The 26781-nt window shown below is 37.4% G+C and overlaps 1 protein-coding gene across 1 annotated transcript in view; it reads left to right on the forward strand.

Moving 5' to 3' along the window:
• The first annotated feature begins 210 nt into the window (after window positions 1–210).
• Window positions 211–26781, forward strand: part of LOC139728355 (monocarboxylate transporter 13-like) — a 57488-nt gene continuing 30917 nt past the window's right edge. Inside the window, exon 1 of the mRNA XM_071639300.1 lies at window positions 211–317. Within this exon, the coding sequence (XP_071495401.1) occupies window positions 211–317 (107 nt within the window). The remainder of the gene's footprint in view (window positions 318–26781) is intronic.

Here is a 26781-nt window from a genome sequence, read left to right on the forward strand (position 1 = left end):
TCCCAAAGGAGTCATCCGTAGCACAGGGCGGTGATATTTTCATCACAGTTCGATGCCTAGGAAGTGTAGAGGAAGAAGTGAACGTAATATAATCACGTGAACAGGGAACTTGTTGAAGAAGGAAAGAAGGGAAAATGGATTGAAGGGGAGAGAGAGAGAAAAAAAAAACCAACAACACACACACACACACACACACACACACACCAGAAGATGAGGTGGAAGAAAAGGGCGGCGATGAGGGAGAGATATCGCGACGATCAAATACGATCAGTTGATCGTGAATTGGCAACGGTCAACGGTAGAGCTTGTGCCAGGAGGTGAGGTATATAGTAAAGGTTGTAAATGCAATCGGGGTAGTACTGTCACGGGATCTCTTTTCGGAACATATAGTCGTCATGGTGTAATTTGTTTGAGCTTGTGGATGTGATGTTGTATTAGGATGGGGAAGTGTGAGAAGACATGTTCCTCTGAGATTCCTGTGATAGTTGTTGTTGGTGGCGGGCCTCGCGGACTGTTAGTAGCATGTGGAAACACAAAGGACTGCTGACTCTAATCATTCCGGTTTACAGTTGTTCAAAGGGTTTATTAAGGCGACAGAGCAAGCGCCGGCTGCAATTGTACTGAGTTATACACATGTAAAAAGAACCATGTTATCAAGCATTAAATCGTTACAGTGCTAATAGAAGACCGTAAAAGGAGGAGGAGAGTGGGGGGGGGGGGGGGGGGGAGGAGGAGGGGAGGAGGAGAGGAAGGAGGAGAAGGAGGACGAGGAGAAAGAAGAGTAGAAGGAGGAAGAGTAGCTAGGAAGAGAAGAAGGCAGAAATAGAAACAGAGTTGTCAGCATCAGAAATTCGGTGAAGTGCGCCCTCCTTAAGTCATGCAAATCAGACTGCATGTGTGAAGACAGCCATAAACAGTGCTCTTTCGAGCATTTCTGTCCCCAGTGAAATTTCCTCTTGCTAGCAGAACTGATGCTATAACTTGTACTGCTCATGCTTTTGTAAAGTACTTTTGATGTCTCTACGTACAATGCAGGTAGTTTGAATAATCACCTTGATAATAAGCACAAGGAGGATTTTAGCACCAGTACTGAAGATTGAAATGGTAATGGAAGTTTATTTCTATATGGCATCACAAAGCGTCAATCTGATTTGTTCTGTGAAGTTGTTATCATTATTGTTATGAATGCTTGGCATTACACTATGTGCGTAACAAACAGCTGTTACTTCCAAATTTAAAGATACTACAGCCCATAAGCAGATTCTTAGAATCAAATGGAGCTATCTTGGATTATCAAATTACATTTGATAATCTTAAAAAAACACATACAAACAACAAATGAAAAGGGCTTGACCGAAAAAGAAAATCTAGACGATGAGATAATCACCACTATTGAAAAAATGTTGCATGTTTGATCCGTGTTTCTCAATATACTGTGGAAGAATGATATTGATAATTGTATTTACACACATTCTCGAAGCTAATAGTTAACAAGTTCATTTTATTTTCATCAGTTAAGATATTGCTTGTTACAGTCAGGGACATAGGGCTGACTTATTGAAGGGCTAGGAGATTTTACAGTGGCGTTTTAAATCCCTCAATTACGAAGCATGAGAGTGACGCAGTGTTACATAAAATGAGTTTCGTCTTTAATACAGTCTTTACGACAAACCCTTATAATGAGCGACTTTGAGAATTAATTTAGAATATCCTTCAGTCGGTATTCCAAACCCTCATTGGCGGGTGTAAGAATCTTCCAGCAGTCGTTCAATTGGTAGACATTCGTTAGCTTTGGAATGAGTTGCCAGAGAACGAAGCTCATTGACTGAAGTAAAATATCACCACATTGATGACAAGCGTTAGACTTTTCGTGGTAACTAAAGAGTGTAGACATAAAGTGAAGTGAAGAGAACGTCCCCTCCGCGCACACCTCCGCAGCAGAAACCTTCATGCGTCAGATTTCATAATTACCTTCAGCAGTGAAGTCGCAATTTGTTAATTGATGGCATAATCAAATTTTCTTCGAACTACTGATATCATCGGTTAATTGATCGGTCCTTCATAGATTATTGCGCTTGTCATTCTATGCCCACGTTTGGTACATTCTTTACTACAGATGTTGATAACCGCAATCCTGATGAATTAACCTAACATTGAATTAATCGGAATTTCGCAGTAGTTAAGAAGTGAATAAAAAAAAAACACCAAAAATCAGAAGTGACAGTAGCGGATGAATGAAAAGAATTCCGTGGAAAAAGAGTTTGGAAGATGCAAAGTAACGGAGGGGGAGGGACTCAAAACACCAGGTCGCGAAATTAGTTTAATTTATGCAGCGGCAATAATTTCGCATTCTCTAAATCGAATAGCATACGATCGAGTTCACGCATTTTTGAGTGACGCAGCGTCAGCTGCTAATGAAAGGAAGAGTTTTAGTTACATTTCTCCGTCTCACCCTTTCCAGTAATTGACAAACGGACGACAATTCGTTGCGGATTTTGCCACGAGAGTTTATGGAGTCTGAATGAATCATTAAACATTTTGACGACTACGTCAACACGGCACCCCTATGTCAACACTTATCACTGGTTAATTACCGCTCTACATCATCTCCAGAATGACCGCTGGTGGCGGCGCCATTTTTGATGATATTGGCGCCACGCTACCCACCCTTAAAATTGCGTGTACACACACATTCACACACACACACACGCACACACAAACATACACACTCAATCCCAGACACACAAAGATACTTTTTTTTTTCGCTTTCTCCCATTGACTATATTAAATGTGTAGATTGAGGCTGTCAGTGTGCATTGTGTGAGAGTGTATAATTCTTGTATGGTGATCCCAGTAACCAGTACAGCCGTTTCCAGTTAAACACCAAATTTCACCGAAATACAGATTATGAATGTATATATCAATTTGCCTGCACATGCTATTTTCTATATAGGTGAAGTTGCATAATGCATTTACACCATCAGATTTTGTAGGACAGCAAAATGAGATCATCTTTCACAGCAATAACAAACACACACACACACGCAAACACGCAAACACACGTACACACACACACACACACGCACACACACACACTTGGATTATGAGAGGAGCAAGGCAGAAAAAAAATGCTGAAAAAGAACCAGAAAAACACCAGGCAGGTGAAATAAGAAGGGGTCAAGAGAAAGAATATATTGAAAAAAAATCTAAAGAAGGAATGAAGTATTTAGTAGTTGTATCACTAAAGCGTTCAAAGTGACACATTTTTGTTAATCCACGTTTCCTTATGATGATAAGATATGAAAGTCAATGAATATTGACATGTTCTAAGTGCCATATTCTAACATATACATAGTACGTGATGTATATTCTACTTACCATCCCTTTCATTTTGTCTTCATTCTACGTTGTATTCAAAGAATTGTGGTCAGCTGCGATTAAGATGACTGTTTTGACATGGCTTTGATGTCTAGGGTTTGATTTCTCCTCCAGTATTTCTCTACCATGCTAAGTTGACATCAACAGGTTTGTTTGTGAAGAAATCATTGTGTAGAGCGCCTAACCCCTCCCGGCCTTATGATGGGACTTTACACTCTACGTAAAGAAGAAAAGAAAAGAACAGAAAAAAACTCCCGTTAAAATCTTCAACCTTATAACAGTGTGAATATTGGAGCACCTTTTGGGGTGTAACTTTGCACCTTTCAGACCACTTTGCACCTTTCAGACCTCTTGGCACCTTTAAAGGTGCTCCCAGTGTGACACTAGTAAAGGCACTCCCAGCGTGACAAAGGTGCAAAGTTGAACTTATTTGTCTTAGAGTGAATAAAGCCGTATTTTTATTTCATATGTACGAAAGTATACCTGCAGAGTTCGCGCATCTATACGGCAAGTCATTTAACATGACTGACAGTGACCGTATGGTGACTGCACAGAGTGTCAATAAGACAGGCAATTTATACTCGACGTTGCGAACCCCATGCTTTGCCCCCGCAACTCTTTTGAATGTATACACATAACAAAAGGCATCCTTCATCAGTATTTCAACTTAAAGGGGACCTCCGGACGATTTTCAGACTTTTATATTTGAACAACAGTATCATAGGTTTTCCAGGTCAAATATCCGCAATATTAGATCAAGCGTCACATTAGGTAATTCAAATGTCAATAGGGAAATCAAATGTCCACTTAGCAAACCAATATCCTATAAGGTAAGTAAGATGTCCATAGCCATGTCAAATATCCACACAATGTAAATTTTCGCGTCACCTCAGGTCAATGAGAGCATATCACGTCATTCATCGGTGATTCAGATGCTACGTAAGTGATTTAGATATCAGTTGACTCCAAAACACGGCAAAGAGTATTATCTTTCTAAAGAATATGAAATCCTGATGGATATCATCAGGCGCAGACAACTGGGTTTTCATTCACACACAATCTGTCATGACTTTATTAAAACAAAGCGAGTCTCACTCTTTTTTTTTTTTGCCTTTTTCTTATTCAAAATCTAGGGAATTCCAAAGAGCGGTGAAGCATAAATTTCGAAATTTGAAACTTGAAAGGCAATTTTGCATTTGCAATGAAATGACAGGAAAATTATCTATAAACTGACAGAAAATAAACAAAAGAACTACCGTATTTTCATTGAGTGATGTGAAAGAGTTAAGAATCATTATTATGAAGAGTGACTTCCTGTGTGTGTGTGTTTTTTTTCCTGACCAAGGAAATGATTATAGTCCGACCCTGGAAAATTCTATTCTTAAAAAAAAAAAAAAATCGATGGAATTCCTATCATAACATTTACAAATATTTTCTTTTTCGGTAATTTTTTGTACAATGTGTGCAAAGATTTCATTAAATCTCATATTTCTTGCCACCGCAGTCTGGCATTTGATGTGTGGTGCTCTGCACGCACAAGAACATAGGTTTTCTGAATCAAATTCAAATTGCTCAAAAGCAAGTATGATTATACTGTAGTCATTCTAATGGCATTAGAGAAATCAAATATCCATGTAGGTACATAAGCAGTCCATAGTCAAGTCAAATGTCCACACAATAGAAATTCTTTCGTCATCTCAGGTCAATGAGAGTATCATGTCGGTCATAGGGAATTCAAATGTTACATAGGTAATTCAAATATCCTTTGACTCGAAAACATGATGATAAGCATTGCTTATGGATTCTATGCCAACATTATGCAACACAATTTAAGTGACACCACTGAAATAACTATGTTTCTCTTACTGATCCGCAATTTCCTATCTCAAAAAAATCTTTTTCAGGAAATACAAAAGCAGATCTTTCGAAGTGAATGGCAAGGTATGAATTGTACCACTTTTTAGGCAAGAAAAAAAAAGGGAGAGAGAAAAATGGGAAGAAAAATGAGAGGATGGCAGGAAAAGAAAATAGTTAGAAAAAAAGACAGAGTATGAAATATTGATAAATGATAAATGGTTACAGCCCCGACCGGAACCGTCCTATTTCCAAAGTCCGTCCGACAAGCCTGAGAAGAAACGTTCTTTAGAAAACTTAAACTTGAGAAATTGACATCAAAATGACAGGTTTACATTTGTTTCTGACCTGCAGCACAATCGCAGTAAAGGGAGTACAAGAACGGCCATTCGGTATTAAAAAAAAAGTCTGAAGAAAATGATTTCCGTTACGTTTTAGACAATAAAAGTGAATAGTCTCATGCCATAAATCCTCATTCTTTCGTATGAAATAATAAATTGCACGTAAGGAAGTTACACCGCTATCATGAGATTCATGTCAGTTAGCCCTATTGATTATGTCTGTATGCATTCTAAAAAAGTATCAATAAAATATGTTTTTATCTTGACACCGTAATGGACCTGTGTTTGTGTATATGACAAGTTAATGCAAAACTAATTACTGAGGAGTGCGTTTATGCATGTAAGGCTACGATTGATATGGTTTAAATAAGAAGTATTTAAGACTATGGACATTTAAAATCACTATGTAACATTTGATCTCCCTTATGGGACATTGCTCCAGTCATTTGGATACTTATTTGGCTATCCGGAAATTAAATTACCTAGTCTGATATTTGACATGTGCTATACATGGACATTCCATACCTACATGGACATTTTAACTGCCTATTGCTAACTGCATTGTATTGTGGACATACATTCATCTCTCTTACAATACACATGCACATTTGAACAATGTGTTTGAGCCAGTGGACATTTCACTTGGAAAACATGTCCTAAACGATACAATTACCTATGTGAAATAATGATTTTGTGATTCAAGAAAGCACTGTCTAGGAGGAAATGGACACTTGAAAACATTATCTGACAATGGTTTCCCGGAGCATTGTTCTCTGTAATATTTTGCCATGAAACTGCATTGAACTGCATTGTCTCTTGTCTGATATTTTGTGCGGACATTTCATACCTAAGTGGACATTTGAATTGCCTAATTTGATACCACATTCTGTCATGAACATTTATTTAGCTGAATGGACATTTGAACTACCTATTTGACATTTGGTTTATCTCGGTGGACATTTGACCTGGAAAACCTATACTATAAATTAGTTAAACTGTGTACGTAGTTTCAGAATTCATAGTGATTGGGATATTTTCAAAATTTATAACAAATTGCAATGAACAAGGATGATGACATGGCAGCCTCGCCATAAGAATGCATGAGTTGGGGCTCAAGGAAGCAGAACAAAAGAATAAGGCATGCATAGATTTTTCACGGGTGAACTTGTTAAGCAGACGGTATTGTAATTTGGAATTTCACTGCTGCATTTCTTAAATATGTGAGCCTCTGATATTATCAACACTGTTCAGTGTAATTTGTTTAAGATTTTCAATTCATTGCTTTCTCTGCTCAAGGACAACAATGAATTCCACAAATCTATACACGGGTTTGTCAATTTATGTACCACATGATGTGGAATTATTAAAATCGTCCGGAATGCGCCTTTAGACGCGCACGCACACACACTAAAAAAAAACCCTACCTTCATGTCCCACACGCAGCTAGAACCTATGCTATCGTTAAAATTTGAGGTGTGAATATATATATATATATATATATATATATATATATATATATATATATATATTATTGTCGCCTTGGTAACCGAATCTATCCCATTGAATTCTCTTTATTGTTGTGACGTTAATTTGCATATCAAAGATTGTCGTAATGGGGATTCCAGCCTACATGCATACCACTCAGCTTCCTCAGTGGCGTCCATACTGCTATAGAAATTTACCCTATCCCTGCAATAGCCCTAACCCTTCTTGGTAATAACATACAGAAAAAAAGCAAAGAAAAGATGATAGGAGGATTTTTTTTTTTCTGTATACATGTTTGGGGTTCATTAGCGGCATACAGCACCGGAAGAACACTGGTTCTTGTGATATTGAGATGAACAGTTGACGACATCTTGGTCTGTTTAGCTTTTTCAACCTATGTGATTCCCGTTACTTCTAGATTTTATCACCACTTGGGAGCAAAAAGGCGGAGGCATAGTGGCGTATGATATGGCGTCATTTCACACCCATGTCTGCTCAAAGAGGGTCTTTTTAATTTGAGGACAAAAGAAAAAATCCTTCTATTTGTTTTTTTCTTTAGAGTTTTGTTTTGTGTTGTTCTTTTTTAAACCAAAACTCATCTCCACTCAACTCATCAGGGCGACTAAGACAGTACTAACGTTGAAGATGAAGCAGGATTGGAGAGAGGTGGTTTTCAAACCTCCCTGTTCCAGCTTTATATTTTACACCAGTAGAGCCTGCTGGTTACTACTAGTAATAGGCGGTATACCAGTGGAAAATCGGGGGGGGGGGGGCGCAACGGGCGCGCGCCCCTCTTTATTTGTTGTTAAAACAAAAGAAATCAAAAGAAAAAAAATGAGATAAAACCCGGAAGTAGCACCAGAAGATTGCTGGCGCCCCCCTTTACGGAATTCCTGGATCCGCCCCTGTTGTGTGTGTACCTTCAAAACAGTATCCACGAAATGATACACACACTCACGCACGCAAACCGAACTCTCCTCTCTCTTCCTTTTTGACCTTGATTCTAGTACTTTATTTGCGTCAGCAAGTGAATAATTATGAGAATACTTTTACATTTTTAGTACACTCAAATCTTTTATTGTGATTTTAACTAGAAGTTCTCGTGCAGTATCAAGTCTGTACGATCTGATCCTTTTAGTCAAATGAGCTGTAAATTGTATATTTATTGATTAGTAATGCATGCATCATTATTATGTAAATGCACAATCCATAAACACACACAAACACACGCATCCATATATGATGATAATAATAATAATAATATTATATATTTACATGTACATATGTATATGCATTTCTGTGTATACACGACTAATACCAGTAATACAAGAACAGCAAACCTCGTTACTCTCCGTACATAAAAGCTAATTCCACATTCAGGTCTGGTCAGTGTACTTTTACGCACTGCAAACATTAAGGACACGGGATTGACTTGCAAAACAAAACATAAAACGTTGCCGAAAAAATCCTAAACGCAGAGACCCAAACATCTCGGTATATGAAAAGAAGAGAAGAGAGAGAGAGAGAGAGAGAGAGAGAGAGAGAGAGAACCAGTATTCTACTTAGAAGCAAAGACTATGAAACCGGTAGAGGATGACCTTTTCGTAAAGGCGACTCTTCTTTTAAAAATGAATGCATAATTTCAATGTCCACTTCAAAATGACCACGGTTGTGGGGTCCCGGATTTCATTTTTATCATGATCATGTTGATTCTTCGCTAGCATGATACCAATGTGGCTGCCTTGTCGCCTAAGGTCGTGGTACATATGGGCGACATGAATTATACAAATCACGTCTGTATTGTATTCCCCTCTGGTCACAAGATTTTATTGTTTTGTTTAGAAAGATAATGTGTCTATAAACGTGCAAGTCTTACTCGACGGTGAACGATTGTAACATAACCTCAAAGGGATAGATAAGCACTTTACGTACCCCCTCTCCCCTCCAGCCCCCCCCCCCCCCCAAAAAAAAAAAGCAGAACAGGGAGAAAAAAATAAAATTGAATTTTCATCTTTACCCCTGGAAGCAATCATTGTCCATGAAAGTATTGAAGGAATTGGTACAACAGAAATCAGCGAAAGTGGACGGGTAATAATCATTTGTCGTTGCATTCGTTGTGCGCCTTTACTATAATCACGCAATAATTGCACAATTACGTAACTCCACACGCTACTACTGCTGGTGTAAATCCCCCCCCCCCTACATTGTGTTTTGTTTTGTTTTTTCCTGCGTCGTTGGTTTTATTTGAACGAAATTGAATAGACTGTCAGTGAATGAAAAATGTGTGCGGTGCGCGTGAGTATTCGTCAGCTTTTACGGCTATTATGGGGTAGGTAGGAGGTGAGTAATGGGTGTGCGTATTTTGCATTTGAGCGCAAATTATGATCCCAAGCATCAAATTTGAAGAGCAGAATGTTTTGATGCTGTTGGACCGTATCAGACAGCAAGCCCTTTGCGCATGCTTCATACACTTCAGACAGACACAGTACGGTGAGTCCAGATGGCTCTTCAATAAACAGTACATATAGCGTGCAACAAGGTCATAAGAGCTGTTGAATCTCTTATGGTAAATATTCAACAAAAACGTAAAAGAAAACCTAATGTCAAATGTAGAGTAAGAGTTTTCATCTAAGATAGACTTACCGAAAAAAATTGAAATTTGGAATTTGAATGACAAGAAATGTTGATTAATTTGAATGGAGATAGAGAGAGGGGATGGGGGAAGTCAAGAGGGGACACTGCAGAAAGAGAGAAAAGAAAAGGAAGTGATAGGGTTCGTGAGGATAAGAAAGAGCAGGAAAAAGTGAATTAATTTTTTGATCATTTTGCAAGCGAAATCATCATGTCACAACAGTCCCCATATCTTCAAACGATGATTGAGTTGATACGGAATGATACCATTTTTGCCAATGCACAACCCCGTATGGTATTGTGCATAAATAGGCCTATATACGTGTAAAAAGGTGATAATAGCTTTGTACAAAACACCTTTTCTCAAAGGCTCTTTGCCTCTCTCAATCGGCAAAAGGCAATATTTCATGACATGACGGTCACTCGCCTGGAAATGATATTGACCGTCTGGAAGACGTCAAAGGTAAGAACCTACGACGCTTATTATTGTGCTTTTGTTTTGTTATCACCTTTATGAGGACATCAATGGCAAAGTTAAATTTTCTGCTTGTATTCTTTGAAATTTTTACATTTAAGACAATCTTTTGTAATATTTCTCTGCTTTGTCATGTTTTGTGATACATCTGTTTTCACTTTAGAAACAACTCAAGAATCAATGTCGAAGGGGGGGGGGGGAGAAAAAGGTTTTTTGATACATGGTTTCCATGATTCTGTTGACAGTAAGGGATTTCTTAATTGTTCAGATTTTCTCTTTGAGCTTGTGAATTCATGATGTTCAATGCATCAGGCAAATGGAGCATTACGTGCAGAGAGAGAGAGAGAGAGAGAGAGAGAGAGAGAGAGAGAAATTTGGTGAAATGGACTCTAATCTAAGAAGACTCAAGGAAGAACACAGCTAGTCTTTGGGTCATTTAGTTCTTGGGTAAAAATATTCCAAATGATTCTGTTTATCCACAAGGTGCCTTTCTCTGTTTTGCCAATGCTCAAAATAAGTTTCCTGTAGCTGTTAATTCCACAACAAGAGAAATCTTGAATTATTCTGACGAAGCCACTGCAGCTTACGCCCCGTGAGCTCAAAGAAAAATGCATCAGTTAGCCTATGTGTGTGGTTGGAAGCATGGACGTCTCCATCAAGACAAAGTGTGTGGCCCTCGAATGAAATGAGTCAAGTACATTTTAAACTCCAGATCTTGTGGTAGACCAACACCAACAGAGCGTATTGTCTAGTGATACAACGTCAATATCTCCTTTTTTTAAATAAACTTCCATAGCTTTTTGTTATGCGCAAGTGTTTGAAAAATCACCATCAACGATGACAGATGTAAAAAAGAAAAAAACGAAATGAAGAAGTGTCAATTGAGCGAGGACACGTACCATTTCGGGTAAACTCTGACGAATTCTGGAATTGATTTCCAACGTGAACAAAGTCTGTCGATGCGTGTTCACACATCCGTGTTTGATTGCAGTGCATTCGATTCATATGCACGTCGACCAATATTTACGGCTCGGTGGATTTAGATTAAAATCACAATACAGTTTGTTTTCATCAACAGCTGTGCACACAATCACGTGACATAGTCCAGTTCATGAGTTCGCTGTTACTTTTCAGTACATAGTACGTCCTTGTGCCGGGCAACAGCACTTCTACTAAAAAAAAAATTCATGGGCTGACAAAAAGGTCTGAATTTAGACTTCGACACCATTTCTGAACAAAATTCAAACATACACACACACACACACACAGAAAACAAAAACACACGCATAAATTCTTGGAAAATGATATGTTAGTAAATCCACGCTTATAGGCCTACCGTGACTGAAGAGACACGCTACTGATAGAGAATTTATTGGAAAGAATGTAATCACTCGAGGGAGCTGAACAAAGTTTCTTTCATTGAAGCTTGCGCTTGAAAGTATGGCTACTATGCGGTCGTAGATAGTTATCGCAGCTTGCGACAATCGTGGTCGCTTGGTTGGTCGGCTGATCTGGCCGAGTAGAGTTAAAAAAGAAAAGAGAACAATGTTTCGTGCTCTGTTAAGCTGAATCGCACGTCCAAAGGAGTGCACACAATATTGTCGACCATTTTATTATTAATTTTCATGATCGCTTCGGGCGCTTTACACAGTGAACCATGCAAGGATTCTCATTGCGCCTCCCACTGTCCCAGGACATCGGCTGTTATACTCACTGTATACCATTCCTGGCTTGATAAACTGCCTATGCAAACTCAATATAACATAAGAATCGAAATCGACAAACTGGTGGAGATTAGTGGCATTCTGATGCCTTGATCTTTTGAGAGAAAAAAACAACAACAACAACAACAACAACGACAACAACGACAACAACAGCAACATAACAAAATCATCATCATCAACAACAACAACAACAACAACAACAAAAACCTTGAATCAAATATTAATACCGAACTGATGACTTATTAACACCGAACTGATGATATGTTATGAAAGATTTTGTATTTCTCACGTAATCATATATGCCCAAGTTAAGTTACAGGTCGGTACGGTTTGTTCATCTGATAATATTGGATCTTGTTTTGAACTTTCATCTCCCTTGGGAAACAATTTGTGACACCAATTATGATAAAAATGAATAAAGAGTGATCGAGTGAGGTTAGTTATGAAAGAACATACAGTTGTCGTGATATTCTTAAACGCTGATGTGTTGTTCTGTTGAGGGTAGAGCGACGACTGTTTATTCATAAGCCATGCACACACACACACACACACACACACACACACACAGTTTAAAATATATATTTAATTTGAATTCCATTAAATGTGACCATCGTTTTATCTACACTCACAAAAAACACGCAAACACGGATCCATATAATAACATGTATACAAAGATGTGTGAATGTAGTCATTCATGAGAATGATTCATTTCGTCAAAGAATATCTTTGATTAAATGAAACTTATGAATGACTACATTCACACGTAGGCGACAGGGTGTGCTTCGTCAAATAACCACGTCCTCTTTCGGCAAAGATTTGCTTTCGTCTTCGTTGTTCGTCGGTGGGCTTGAGTAGAACATTACTAAACACATTATCTTCCTCTTTCTTCTGCACAGTTTGCCGCCACTCACCGAATTTCATTTTTCTATCAGTTCGGTTGGCGCGCAGATTGAATACAAGCAGCGGAATTGTACTTTTAGCAATCAGATTCGTACGATGAGGGTGCGGCCGTTGAAACTGATCCTCCCTGCATAAATAACAGGTATGTGTACTTCTATAGAAGCTTTATTGATTATTAGGATAATAAAGCAGAAGTTTCAGAAAAAAAAATCTGGAAGATTTCGAGAATGCTACACTGCAAAGCCTTCTGATACGGAAAGGCAAGGTGTTATGGCCCCATTTCAACAACGGATTTCAAATATTCACATTAGGTCTATTAGTAGACGGCGAGTTGTAATGTTCTTAAAATCTTTTGTAGATTTTGATTTTTTGTGCTATTTCCCCATTTTTTGGGGTAGCTGAACACGAATCCACTTGTTGCTATTTTTCTAACCGACGTCTTCACCCGTTGCCATGACAACGAATTATTTTCCTTAAAAGAGCATGTATTCTTCGTTAAACATGGTAAAAACATTCTGTAAACACCAAAATATGTCATTATAAACCCTCTTCAGTCAAATGTTGAAAGAATTACAATTTTTATAATACCATGGTTACCTTATAGCAATGACGGTTACCATGGCAACAACTATTTATAAAGAAAAAAATCATATTTTCATGAAAAAGCAAGAGAACATGACAAGATTGAGTGGAATATTTATCATAAATCACACTATCTTGATTATCAGCTTATTTTTCCACTATGTTCATTTCACATCATTTTCGTTGCTATAGCAACAACATGAAGAAAGCTGCCTTTTAAAGAATAATAAACATTTGGAATGAAAGAAAAGCAAAAATAAGATAGGTCGGTGGAAATAAATTTCTGTATAGTGAGATTTGTGTGTGTATGTGCTATTTCCTTTATTTTGGGGGTGCCGAACACGCATCCCCCTTTTGCCATATTTCTATATAACATCTTTAGCCGTTGCCACGGCAACAAATTATTTTCTTTGAAAGAACATGTATTCTTCATCAAACATCATAAAAACATGCTATAAACACCAAAATAAGTCAATATAGACAATATAAACATGTTTTTCCTGAAAATATTTTCTGTAATAGAGTGATGCTACCATGGCAACTGTTCAATGATTGCTATGAGGTTACCATGAAATTGAAAAAAATATGTGATGTTTTACTAAACTAAAAAGACATGCCTATCTCGACATATTTTGGTGTTAACAGCATGTTTCATGATGTTTAAAGAAAAACACATGTTCTTTTAAAGAAAATAATTTGTTGCCATGGCAACGGCTGAAGACGTCACTTAGAAAAATGACCGCAGGTGCATTCCTGTTCAGCATCCCCAAAATAGAGGAAAAAGCACAAATGATTTAAACTTTACAGAAATTGATCATTTGTTTATTTCATTCTTTCTTTCCTATTTAATGAAACAGTTCTTTCTGTAAAAGAAAGTTTACCTCATGTTGTTGCCATAGCAACGATGATAATGTGGGATGAGCATAGTGAAACAAAAAAGCTGATAATCATTATAGGACCCTAACTGTTAATGAATGGCTACTTAATCTTTTCATGTTTTCATGCTTTTTGATGAAAAAAAAATCATTATTTTCTTTTAAAACTAGCTGTTACCGTGGCAATCGCACGCACATTCACCACCATCACACATCAGAGTTTATTTTCCCCTGCTATCTTCGCAGCAGAATTTGTATTGTTTACCAATTTACCTACCTACCTTTTCCTCGGGCCGGCCATCTTTTCTCTTTTCAAGCAATGCTTACAATGGCGGCCCTCTGCATTATCACTTCTTAAATATGATATTGTTATTATAATCCCAGCTGCATAGACATGCATACTGTAATATCATTAATTTCCTTTTATATCGTTGTTTATGCAAGTCAAACGACTCTGTTTCAAATATACTTTGTATGTTTCCCATGTTCACGATTATTCAATTTATGTATATATTGATTTGCAGAAAATAAAGTATCTATCTATCAAACAAAACCGTCATCATTATGAGGTAGCTGTGAAATACGGAAATTGTGATTTTTAATTTAATCAAAGAAATATGTTTATATTGACATCTGTTGGAAATTACAGTATGTTTTTATAATGTTTAAAGAAGAATACGTGTTCTTGTAAAGAAAATAATTTGTTACCATGGCAATGGCTAAAGATGTGATTTAGAAATATGGCAACAGGTGGATTCACGTCCGGCACTCCCAAAATAAGGGAAAGAGCATGAAAAATCTAACTCTGCAGAAATGTATTATCTACCAATTTATTTCATCCTTGCTTTCTTTTTAATTAAAATACCTATTTTTTTCTTTAAATGGCAGCTTTTGTCATGTTGTTGCTATAGCAACGAAAATGATGTGAAATGAAGATAGTGGAAAAATAAGCTGATAATCAAGATGTGATTTATGATAAATATTCCACTCAATCTTGTGTTCTCTTGCTTTTTCATGAAAATATGATTTTTTTTCTTTATAAATAGTTGTTGCCATGGTAACCGTCATTGCTATAAGGTAACCATGGCATTATAAGAATTGTAATTTTTTCAACATTTGACTGAACTTAGAGGGTTTATAATGACGTATTTTGGTGTTTACAGCATGTTTTTACCATGTTTAATAAAGAATGCACGTTCTTTTAAAGAAAATAATTCGTTGCCATGGCAACGGGTGAAGACGTCGCACAGTGGGCCAGAGAGATACCAAAGTGCGCCAAAAGTCACTTTGGGCACTTGGGATTTTTGAATTTTTGACATGCGCTCTTGAGAGGTAATGCTTTGAAGAATATATCATTAAAATATTTGAATCAGGTATGTACATTAAAGGGGTATATTTCCAACCTGAAGTAGCAAAATACAATATTTTAAGAGTTTCAAAGCAAATTGTAACCTCTTTAATAAATAACTAATTTCAACATGTAGTGTTTGAGAGATCAACCTGTAATTTCTCCCACATATTTCTCAGAGTTCATTTCACGTTATGAATGCCATAAAAATGCAAAGAAACTTAATGTTCATGAATATTTTACGCTAAATATCCTGGAAAAGAGGCTAATTATTTGTCTTTTTAATATACCCTAATGAAAAGTTTAGATTGCCACGGATTTCCAACTAAATTCTATTACCACCACATTTCCTGATGTCTCAGCTTTAAGCTGATACCAGATTTGGCTGCCACCTTTTGCCACTTTTTGTGTTAGAGCCGATTTTCCGCGACACATTACGCCTATTTTTGACCTTGCAGCCGCTTAGGAATGCTGTTATATCATACGGGGCCGCATGAGGGCGGCATTTTTTTTTCATTTATTTATTTTTTTCTCGCACGTTAAAGACACAGAAACATGAATAACACTGAATAAGAGGCAAACAGAGTTATAAAATATATGTATAGGGCTAGTCCGGCACCTAAAAGACCCCTCCTCCAAAGATAAAAGAGTACATAATTGCACATAGCCAAGGCTATATAGCCATATTGTCCATATTGTCATAGCCACTACTGTAAACATAGCTATTCCCACTGCGATACATATTGTATGGACACCTAAATACATGTACTTCGATCCTGCTCTTGACATGCAGATAGAACGTTAAACACCAAAACACAGAGATTTTATTCTCATCGGCTACTCGTTGGAAGCAAAGACTGTTGCTTTCCGGCCGCTCAGCAAAGTGTATAGTATCGCAGTTTGTGAATCCGATTGCAGGTCAATATCAGACATTGCTCGCGTGATCCTCATCGGACGATCTTGCCTCATCGGATCATGCCTGACATGTTTGACATTGACCTGATAGGCGACCAATACAAGTCGGATTCATCAGACTGTGATCCCATACACTTTGTGGGTTGTCGGAAGCAAAAAAAAACTTTGCTTCCGACGACTGATGAGAAAACAAAAATCACTGTGGAACGTGGATGAATTTATAATTTCATATGATTGTGATTTCGATAAATTTTTCGTTAAAAAAAAAATCTTATTATTTTAGCTTTTCCAAGTATACTTTCATACACGGCAGACTCATTCTTAGCTGCTAAGTCATAACCTTTCATTTTCTTGATTACTGACTTCACAATTTGTTAGCTTTCCATTTAAATTAGACAAAATGGTTTTTGCGCTTGTATGAATTGATATGGCATAGGCCTAAGGTTATATATGAAGTAGAGAGATAAGAACTATATCGGAGATTGATTTTATATCGCGCATTTATGTCCTGCTATAGAATAAAGTGAATAAATTCACCCAAACGTACAGCGTACATCATAAACTTAAATTCTAACTAGTTTACACGGAAAACAGTATCATTTTGCAGTACGTGTGTAATATGGAACTTTCAGCATAAATTCGATTATTTTAACGAAACCCGAATGTTTATACACTTTCTATGACATGTAAGCATCGTGTATTCAATGGTAGTAGATAAGCAGTGTCAGTGAAGGTGAAAAGATAAATTAATCTTTAAAGAAAAAAATAACAGCCTAAGATTTGCATTGCTTTATTCGTCATTTACAGACAGATTTTTGGTAGCCAATGAAAAAACAGCATCACAGTGACGTCATATGAGTTTGAAATTATGTTCAATCAATTCTACGCCCCCAATTACCCTTAGACACCAAATTTGGGTAAAAAGAAACCACGGAATATAATTTTGGCGCACTTTGAGCTCATTCTGGCCCACTGTGCGTCGGTTAGAAAAATGGCAACAAGTGGATTCGTGTTCAGCACCCCCAATATAGGGGAAATAGCACAAAAAATCGAAATCTACAGAAAATTTTAAGAACACCCCAATCATGCCAATATTGTGACAACTCGCCGTCTACTATATTATACTTATGATATCTTTTCATTTTCAATAAGCGCCATGAACACTGAAAAGTGGACCTGTGCGCTATACAAGTAGCCACTATTATCATTATAAACTTAATAAATAATTATGAAATTTTTGATTTTCAGCGAGTAGGCAGATCGATGTTATGTTTTATATAAACACACGGTAAATTTATATTGCCGTGGGTTATGAACGACTATACCTTAAAAAAGTTCATTATCAAGAATGAATGTTTTCTGTGACGTCATTGGTGGTTAAAGTCATTCCAATAAATGATGATATCACACCTTTTTCTTTAATCGCGGATTTTGTAGGTCATAATAATTATAACAATAGACATATATTATGTATACGTACATTATATGAATAATTATTATTCATATAATGTACGTATACATAATATAGGTCTATTGTTATCATGCATGAAGAGCCTTATGATATTTTCAATATCTATCATTAATTATATTATTTACATAAATTCATATATCATGTAATCACATAAGCGTTGCGGTCCTAGCCGCCGCCCGTCCCCGCCCGAGCAAAACACCAACACACACACACACGCACACACACACACACACACACACACACACACTAAACAGCGTTCCCTGATAGTCATGAAACATACAAGTCTTTCATTATGTACAAATATCATACACCGTGAAAGCGTCCACTTTAATATGTAGGAAATATGTCACTTTGAGGAGAATAAAGAGAAAGGGGGGGGAGGGGTGAGAGAGAGAGAGAGAGAGAGAGAGAGAGAGGGAGATAACTCAGTCATTTCGTAAAGGTCAAAGCTGCGGGGCGTTATTGGACATAAATTAATATCCGTTGTCATTCAAATCGTGATGATACACCACGCCAGCACCAATGCCATCGATCCATGTCACATCTGTACTCGCTTTTCGATTCATTAGCCTAATAAGATTAACAGTAAAAGGCCAGCGCGTAACGGGTTTAGCTGGGAGGCGTTATGACGTCATCTTCTCTTTGCTGGAACCTGCCAGTTCGTTGCAACAGACGCTAAAGAAGCACGCACATAACGTTGTTGACAAAGGCATGCACATACACATGGCTGCTCAGCGAATTGAGAAGGATTAAAGCAATGAAAAGGACTCTGAATTCCTATCTATGAATTAATCTTTTCAATTTCCGCTTGATTTGCTTACTGTAAGCGTTTCTTGTTGTTTATGCGAAATGAATGTGAATTGAATTGGATTGAATTGAATGCGTCAATGCAAATGCCGACGATACACATTTTCTTTTCTTTTTTTTTGCTTCTAAACCTCCATACAAATAGTTAATTGACTTACACAAAAACAAATATACCACTCTGTAATAAGCACATTCCCAGAAGCAGCGTGTCCTTAGAAATTTAAAAAGAGTGTTGGAAATAGTTCAGTTTGAGCTACTTGCAAGGATTATTGGACGCCAAAATGTTTAGGAAAAAAACCTTTCCTAATTCCCCCGTTAGTAAAGGCATGATCATTCCTTTGGTCAGACCTGTTCTTCTGTGCTGCTCCTGTAGATGAATAACTTCATTATGATAGTCCAGACATTATGGAGTCCAGAAATGTCTCGCAAACTAGTCGGGTAAATGTAGTATTAAGTCTATGGCATGTCCAGTATGTCAACATGACATTACACCGTATCATATCAAGTGTTTGAACACTGTATAGAGTGATACCAACTGGAAAATGACGACACTTTTAATATCTAAATTTTCTTGGCCTACCAGAAAAGTTTGGGTTTAGCCAGTTAGCTAGCACCCCCCCCCCTTTCCCCTGGTTGCGGACATTCCATTCTATAATAAATCTTTCTGCTGGCCTCTTTTGTTTGTTTGTTGTTGTTTTGTTGTTTTTATTTTGTGATTTTAAAAGAATGCCCCCGTTAGTGCTGTTCTGCACAACATCATTTAATGATTGCAGAAGCTCCCTCATCGCCCACATTCACATTCATAATGCACTCAAGGTATATATAGGTATACATAATTATCAAATCTATCTGTTGACCTTTTCCCTACCCAAAATAAAACAAAATTATGACAAAGTAATAGCAATCATTGCATACATAAGCAGGCTAGCAGCATCTTTGTTTCCTTGTTTTTTGAAGATCATTATTGATTCAGCATAAATTTCCCTTCAGTAAGTCATGATTTTGTGGACTGTTTAAAAGGATGGTGTAATATTGGTGAGATGACGATTGGACTCTTAACTTTGTGCGATGAAGGTCCTTCCAAGAAGCCACTTACAAAATAATACAGATCATATACCAAAGAGTAATTCAAAGTTTATTAGATGATTTGGAATAGCAGAGACGTCCAAAAAGCAAAGTAAAACAAAGCATCCCAATAAAAGGTGGGACCCACCTATATTTAATATATTTAGATATTGCTCTTTTTTTATTGGATATCTCAGTCATTTCAAACCATTATTTTCATCAAATAAAACGTTCAATCCCTCTGGGAATGTAATATTATCTAATATTACTCATAAGAGGTTTCTCAATACCTCACCAAACATGTTAGAAACCTGCAGTTAAAGGACAAGTTCACCTTCATAAACATAAGGATTTAGAAAATGCAACAATATTAGCAGAACACATCAGTGAAAGTTTGAGGAAAATTGGACAATCGATGCAAAAGTTATGAATTTTTTAAATTTTTGTGTTGGAACCGCTGGATGAGGAGACTACTACATCTTGTGAGTCATATGCGTACAACAGTATAAAGAAAATGTAAAAGAAAATTCAACATATTTTCATTTTTTTCGCATAATAAAAGAGCACTTGACTTGCCTTTTTCTAAAGGCAGGGGGAATAATATTACCCATAACATTTGTCGGTAACGAGTCAGGGGAATATGTACTTTTTTCAAAAGATGGAATTTTGTGAAATTCTCTTTATATTTTCCTTATATTGTTGTACGCATGTGACATCTAAGTTATTTATACACTGCAGTAGTCTTCTGATACAGCGGGTCCTGCACAAAAACTTCAAAAATTCATAACTTTTGAACGGATTGTCTGATTTTCCTCAAACTTTCAATGATGTGTTTTACTAATATTGCTACATTCTCTCAATCCTTATGTTTATGAAGGTGAACTTGTCCTTTAAGTCTCAGCCCTTGAAACTCATGGTGAAGTGGTAAGAAAGATTTCCCGAGGTCAATGTAGGTGGTAACCTCATTACATATATTAGTGGGAGGTGCATGATTGATAAACATGCCCTTATGACTGCATTCAAAACACTTATCCACCATCTCTGCCTATTCTTGTGACTATTGAGCCGCAAAGATTCAGTTTTTTTTTTTTCTTCTGGCGTTTCAGTCTATTTGATATCTTTTGTGCTCCTGTTTGCCTGGGAGGCTTAGTACTGCATACCAATGTATTTGGAACGCTATACACAATGAATGGTTTGGGATTATTGAAAAAGTCCAAAGACGAAGTTGTACATGATGGGAGTCCCGGAGTAGTTGGTCTAACCCCGAGGTTATACGTTCGAAAATTCTACATGTTGCCGATATCAATTGTCATCATATTACCCATAACAGACATATCATAATAGTACATTCAATGCATGATAGCAGCGCACACATTTTCCGTGGAAGCTTCCAAAGATGATAGAGCTCCGCCCAGCGCCGCGCAGCCCTACCATCTTTGGTATCCACGCTTGATCGCGCCATCACCACCACGCATGCACATCATGTCCGAAGTCATGATCGCCCCCCATTGTCCTCATGGTCTATGGCCCTCCAACCGTGACGACTAGAATCACAAAAGCGAGTAAAAGGGTCATAACACAAGACGGAGTCGGGCATCCAGCGGGAAGCAGCCCGGTGGGAGAGGACATTTGAAGACCCCTTCGAACCTTAAGGCCGATAACTTGCGCCAGCAAAAATAAGTACCGAATTACCTCTGCCAGAGTTTGGAAGTTTGAAATCAACCGATCAGCATAATTCTGTTCATATAATATATAGTTTACACTTATCTGCTTATGGGGAAAGACCGAATCTAGCATTTCGATAGCAAAAGAGATTCTATACTCATCAAATATTCAGCGTCACTGTAAAGGAGTGTATCTAACTTTCTCCTGCCTCATGAATTATGATCGCATTTATCAAACTGTCTCAAAGAACTCCTACCCTGACGTGCTCGTCTTAGGTCAGTCAGTAGTCAATTAGTCATGGGGATGAGGTTGAGGTTAGTCATGGGATATGATAATCACGGGATTCATACACTGAAGAGCAGCCTGGAAAAAAATCCACATCGCGTTTGACACCTTTGAGAATGCTGCAATGAACCGCACCGCATGGAGGCAACAGATTTTGAAAGGGTCACAGGCATTCCGAAGAAACCGCCTATCGGTATTATTTTTTTTTTCCAACAAACATAACACAAAATGAATCGAAAGATATAACATAGACATGTATTCAACTTTGCATGATAGATAATGATTAACAAATTAAAAAACATATACATGCATACAGGCAAAATACAAAGTTATGTTTGGAAAAAAAAAGAATTGAGAGGTCCACTGAAAAGCATGTTTGTAAATTGTGAACCACTCAAAGGATTCTTGTGAACATATTTGTTTACAAAGATAGGACAGAACAAAACAGGACAGAATAAGACGGGAGAAACACAACGACATTACATGACTTGACAGAAGGGTATACCATTGAAAGTAATAAAGCACAACAGGATAATGGAAAGAAAGGAAAGAAAAAAAGAAAGGAAAAGCCCACACGCTGAACATCTGGATCGGAAGAGGGAATTGAGGTGCTTCAGAGCTCGAACAGCTGAGAAAAGTTTGCACAAATAAGATTATGTTAAGATTACACAATGATGAATTAAATGATTGACGATGAACCCTTACGTTGTAGAGACCAGCTAGCTAATGAATGGTATATCTTAGTATGAATTTAACAAAAAAAAAAAATTCAACTTACGCTTAAACAAATTCAAAGATAAAGATTTTTTTTTTTTATATCACAGCTTAAAGAATTCCAGAATCTAGGGCCGGTGTATATGTATTTTGAACCAATGAAGTTCTCAGAAGGGGTAAATGAAACCCATTAGATCGCCTGGTGGGATGATTATGAAAAGATTGATTACGTGGAAACATTGAATTAAAGATGCTGGGAAGTGCATTTGTGTTATGGAAGAGAAAAGGCGACTATTACAAGGCACAATAACCATGGACGTGGAACATCTGCGATCGCCGCTGCAAATTCCGCTTTGGCCTCCTAGAGTCATAACAAGACATATATGGCACATCATATTGACTTATCGACGTCGACTATGCCAAACTCAAATCGATTGATTGAAGACGTCATCCTCGTCATCGAGAGACAGGAGAGATGCAGTCAGTTAGTCAGCGTGAGGGTTATAAAAACAAAGGCCAGAACACAGCATGCGCAGGGCAAATGCGGGCAGTATACCGTTCCAGAATTTGAATACTTTTAATACCCGATTTCAACTGCTATACCAATAAGTTCTCCTTCCGGACGCGGTGCAAATTATAAGTGAATGAGTATGTTTTTTGTTTATATTTACGAAAATTCGTACCATCGCTTGCACCAATTGTTTTTCAATTACGTTCCATCATACAATAGTCATGTCATATGAGAACACGGGACCTTACCACATGACAACGTCCCCAAGGGCAGCTGAAGGAGGTGCTTACCAAATACCCCTTTGAACTAATCTGCTACCTCGCGTGATCATATTTGTTTCTTCCTTTGACTCTATAGTTTTGTATTGTGTGCAATTTGAGTAGACTTTTTTTTTTCTCTCATTGTATGATCTGCCATAATCTCATGATCTTGTTTGTTTGACAATAGTCATGGTCCAATGGAATTTGACAATCCCTTGAAAGGCATGATATTATATGGAATGTTTGGAGGTTTGGCATAGCTCCCTTTCCTCTTTCTCTTTGTGTGTAACATTTAGGGATGCACAAAATTTGTTTATCTATTTTATGATTTTTATTTGAATTTGATATCAGCACATTTAAACAAACACAGAGTTTGAGAGGTCAGGCCTCTTTGGTGTCACTGTTAACTGCGTCTATGATATTAAGGCTTGAAACTAATGGATCAAGGAAACTTCATGAGAGTAGTGTTAGTGGGGGATTTTTGGAAGGCGTTTGCTTAGAACTGTGAACCATAACGCCCTACTTAAAAACTGCAGATATAGGCCTATGGTTCGCAAGGTAATGCGTGGTCCTAATTCAAAAAGACTGTTTACAAAATAGTTCAGGTTCCGTAAGATTCGGGCTCACATTAGCTTTACGTGTAGACTCAGAGGAATCGAAGTCATGATGGTCATAATCTTCAGTGTGTGCAACCACAGCGTACATTAGCAGCTCTAAGTGTCGAGGCTGTCACAATAACACTTCGTGATCAAAGCGCTGCACATAGTACACTCTGATTCTGGGTGTGAATCTTGTCAGATCGAAATCATGATTAAAACACTGTACACCCTTTCCTGCACAAAAAAAAAAAAACGAAAAAAAACCCCACAAATTGGTAAATCAAAATTTGAAATGTTTTCACTCCTCCAGCTCCTTCTTAATTGTTGAATTTAACACCCAAAATGTGAAATTTACCAATTTTAGAAAATCAATGGTAAATCTAACATTTTGAGTGTTAGATTTATAACATTTACAAAGAAAAACAAGTTTGAGGAAGGACAGACTTTAAATATGTTGATTTACCATTTCAAGTTTTAGAGTGTGCAGTTCTAGGTGTGAAGCCTGTTAGGAACCAATTCAATTCAATTCAATTCAATTCCATTCATTCAATTCAATTCATTTATTACATTCTCATTTTTCTTCAAACAAAACATAACACAAGGTAAATCAGGAATTCCATCATAACCATATGTATGTACATTGCAAAGTACGAAGGATAAACGATAGTCAACAAACTAATAAAGATACATACCGAAAAATAATGATTACAACATTGTAAACCTTACACTTAGGTGTGGCATGGGAATAATGTCAAATCTAAGGCGTATAAAAGCTGTCAAAATATAATTATGATGAAAATATTATGCACGTTGTCAAAGCCAAGTAATGAAAACATTGCACGCCCTCACACACCGCAGTTTCGAGTGTGAAGCCGTGTCAAATCCAAGTCATGATAAATAAACTTCGCCGTACGTAATTGTCTAAACGTCAAGTGAAACTTCGACGGTAGACGTAAAATACAAGAAGAAGTATGACAAAGAAGAAGAAGAAGAAGAAGAAGAAGAAGAGGAGGAGGAGGAGGAGGAGGGGTTGGGGTTGGCAGACAGAGAGCAGGCACGTGGGGATGGTAGAGGGAGAGATGAAGTGGAAAGAAATGAATTATAGGGATGGATTGGGGGGGGAGGGGATGGGAAGAGTGGGAGGGAAGGAACGTGAGAGAGGAAAGAAAAACGACTTGCTATTGTGAAGGGAAAAAATGTAAACGACACAAATAAAACGTTGAGTTGAGATCAATGGTGTGGCAATCAAACAATAATCATCTACTTCTGAATGGTCCATAGGGTGCGCCTGAGAGCCTAGCCAAGCCCATGATATTTCTCATTTAAAGAACTCCATCTCTCCGGTCCAGTGCACTGTTCCGCAGGCATTCGGGAGAGAGGTTTAAGTATTCGGATACGACATGGGCAGGAGAAGAACACACCGGTAAGCCATGACTACAACTTTTGCAGACTCTCCACAGACGTTCGTTTATAGTTTGTATTCCAATAATATTTAAGGGAAATATTGATATATTGGAAGGGGTTTAGCATAGCTTCAGCATAACTACTCACAAGAAGCTACGGTTACCGAAATGCGCATCACACTAAAAGCGCTTTCAAGTTATTCGAGTTATCGTCCTTGTGATGCCAATTAGCAATTCGACTTTAACGCCCTTTTTGTTGCCGTCGTTTTGTTCTTACCCAAGCTGGAGAGTGACAGGTGAAAAATACAGCTTCCATGAGAAGGTCACAGTAGACAGGTACACCATGTGGAGCGACAGGACACCGTCAATTTATTGTTTGTTCACAGTCCATACTCTCTTTATTGTTTGTTTGTTTGCTTGCTTATTTGCTTACATCCTTTCCTTGTCTAGCTCAAGAGATTAACATTATAACGAGGTCGGGCATATTGTTTCATTTATACGTAAACTTTACGGTAAAGAGACTCAATTGAAATTGTGATGTGTTCATTTACACTTTGATTACACTCATAAATTTACAACAGTATTAACATATTCTGTTATACTGATAATAGGATTACATTGTACGACACAATATAAATGAAAAGTAAAACATAAAATGTGACGCAAAAATTGTGCTCTCGAAAAAAAAAAACAACAGGTATTTATTCTCGACGCTTGTTGTCAAAATGTTTGTTTCAAAAAAATTGACAAATACGAGGTCACAGGCGGGGCGTGCCTTTCCGTACATATGTTAATAGAATTTCACATCGTCTTACCTCTCAGTCACACAATTTTAAGATTGAGCAGTAGACGCAAGTGATGTCCATTTAACAAAAAAAAAGAAAAGAAAAAAGAAAGAAAAATGAAGCAATTTAGGCATGCATCAACGAAAACCCACGCAAAGCGCTTTGACGATAAAGACTTATAGTGCTACGACTTTACAGAAGGGTACAGAGATGTTGGTGATCTATTTCCCTTACGAGCATATTGACGAAAGTTTACATGTACCAACCATTTTAGTACGCCTTCTTGTTTTATTTCTTTAGCTGTAGGATAGCATGGTGGATAAACACGACAACAAACCTGATCAAAAAGCAAAAAGATATGCTATATAAAGTTACTGCGTGCGGAGACATCAATTTTGATGAATAAAAGCGAAAGGGAAAATAAAATCCCTCTTTCGATAACGTTGGGTACACAGCGGCATAGAGAGTGGTAATTCAGCAGTTGCTTGCTGGTCTTTATAATTTTGCTCGGTTCGGTTATGGACCAAACATTTTACACATCATACCTGCACAAAACAAAAAAAAAAAAAAAATCTTCATTTTCCTGTTTTGGCGGGGTCGAAATTTATTTCGCATGTAAAAACCCCTTGAATTTCCATTGGTTAACCCGTAAAAGTTAGCTGGCAGGTTGATGCTGATGTTTAAAATTAATGAAGATGCACTGTTCAA

The sequence above is a fragment of the Diadema antillarum genome, unplaced genomic scaffold, assembly GCF_040938485.1.
Source record: "Diadema antillarum isolate AM-2024a unplaced genomic scaffold, OU_Dant_1.0 seq00000175_RagTag, whole genome shotgun sequence".
Lineage (NCBI taxonomy): Eukaryota > Metazoa > Echinodermata > Echinoidea > Diadematoida > Diadematidae > Diadema > Diadema antillarum.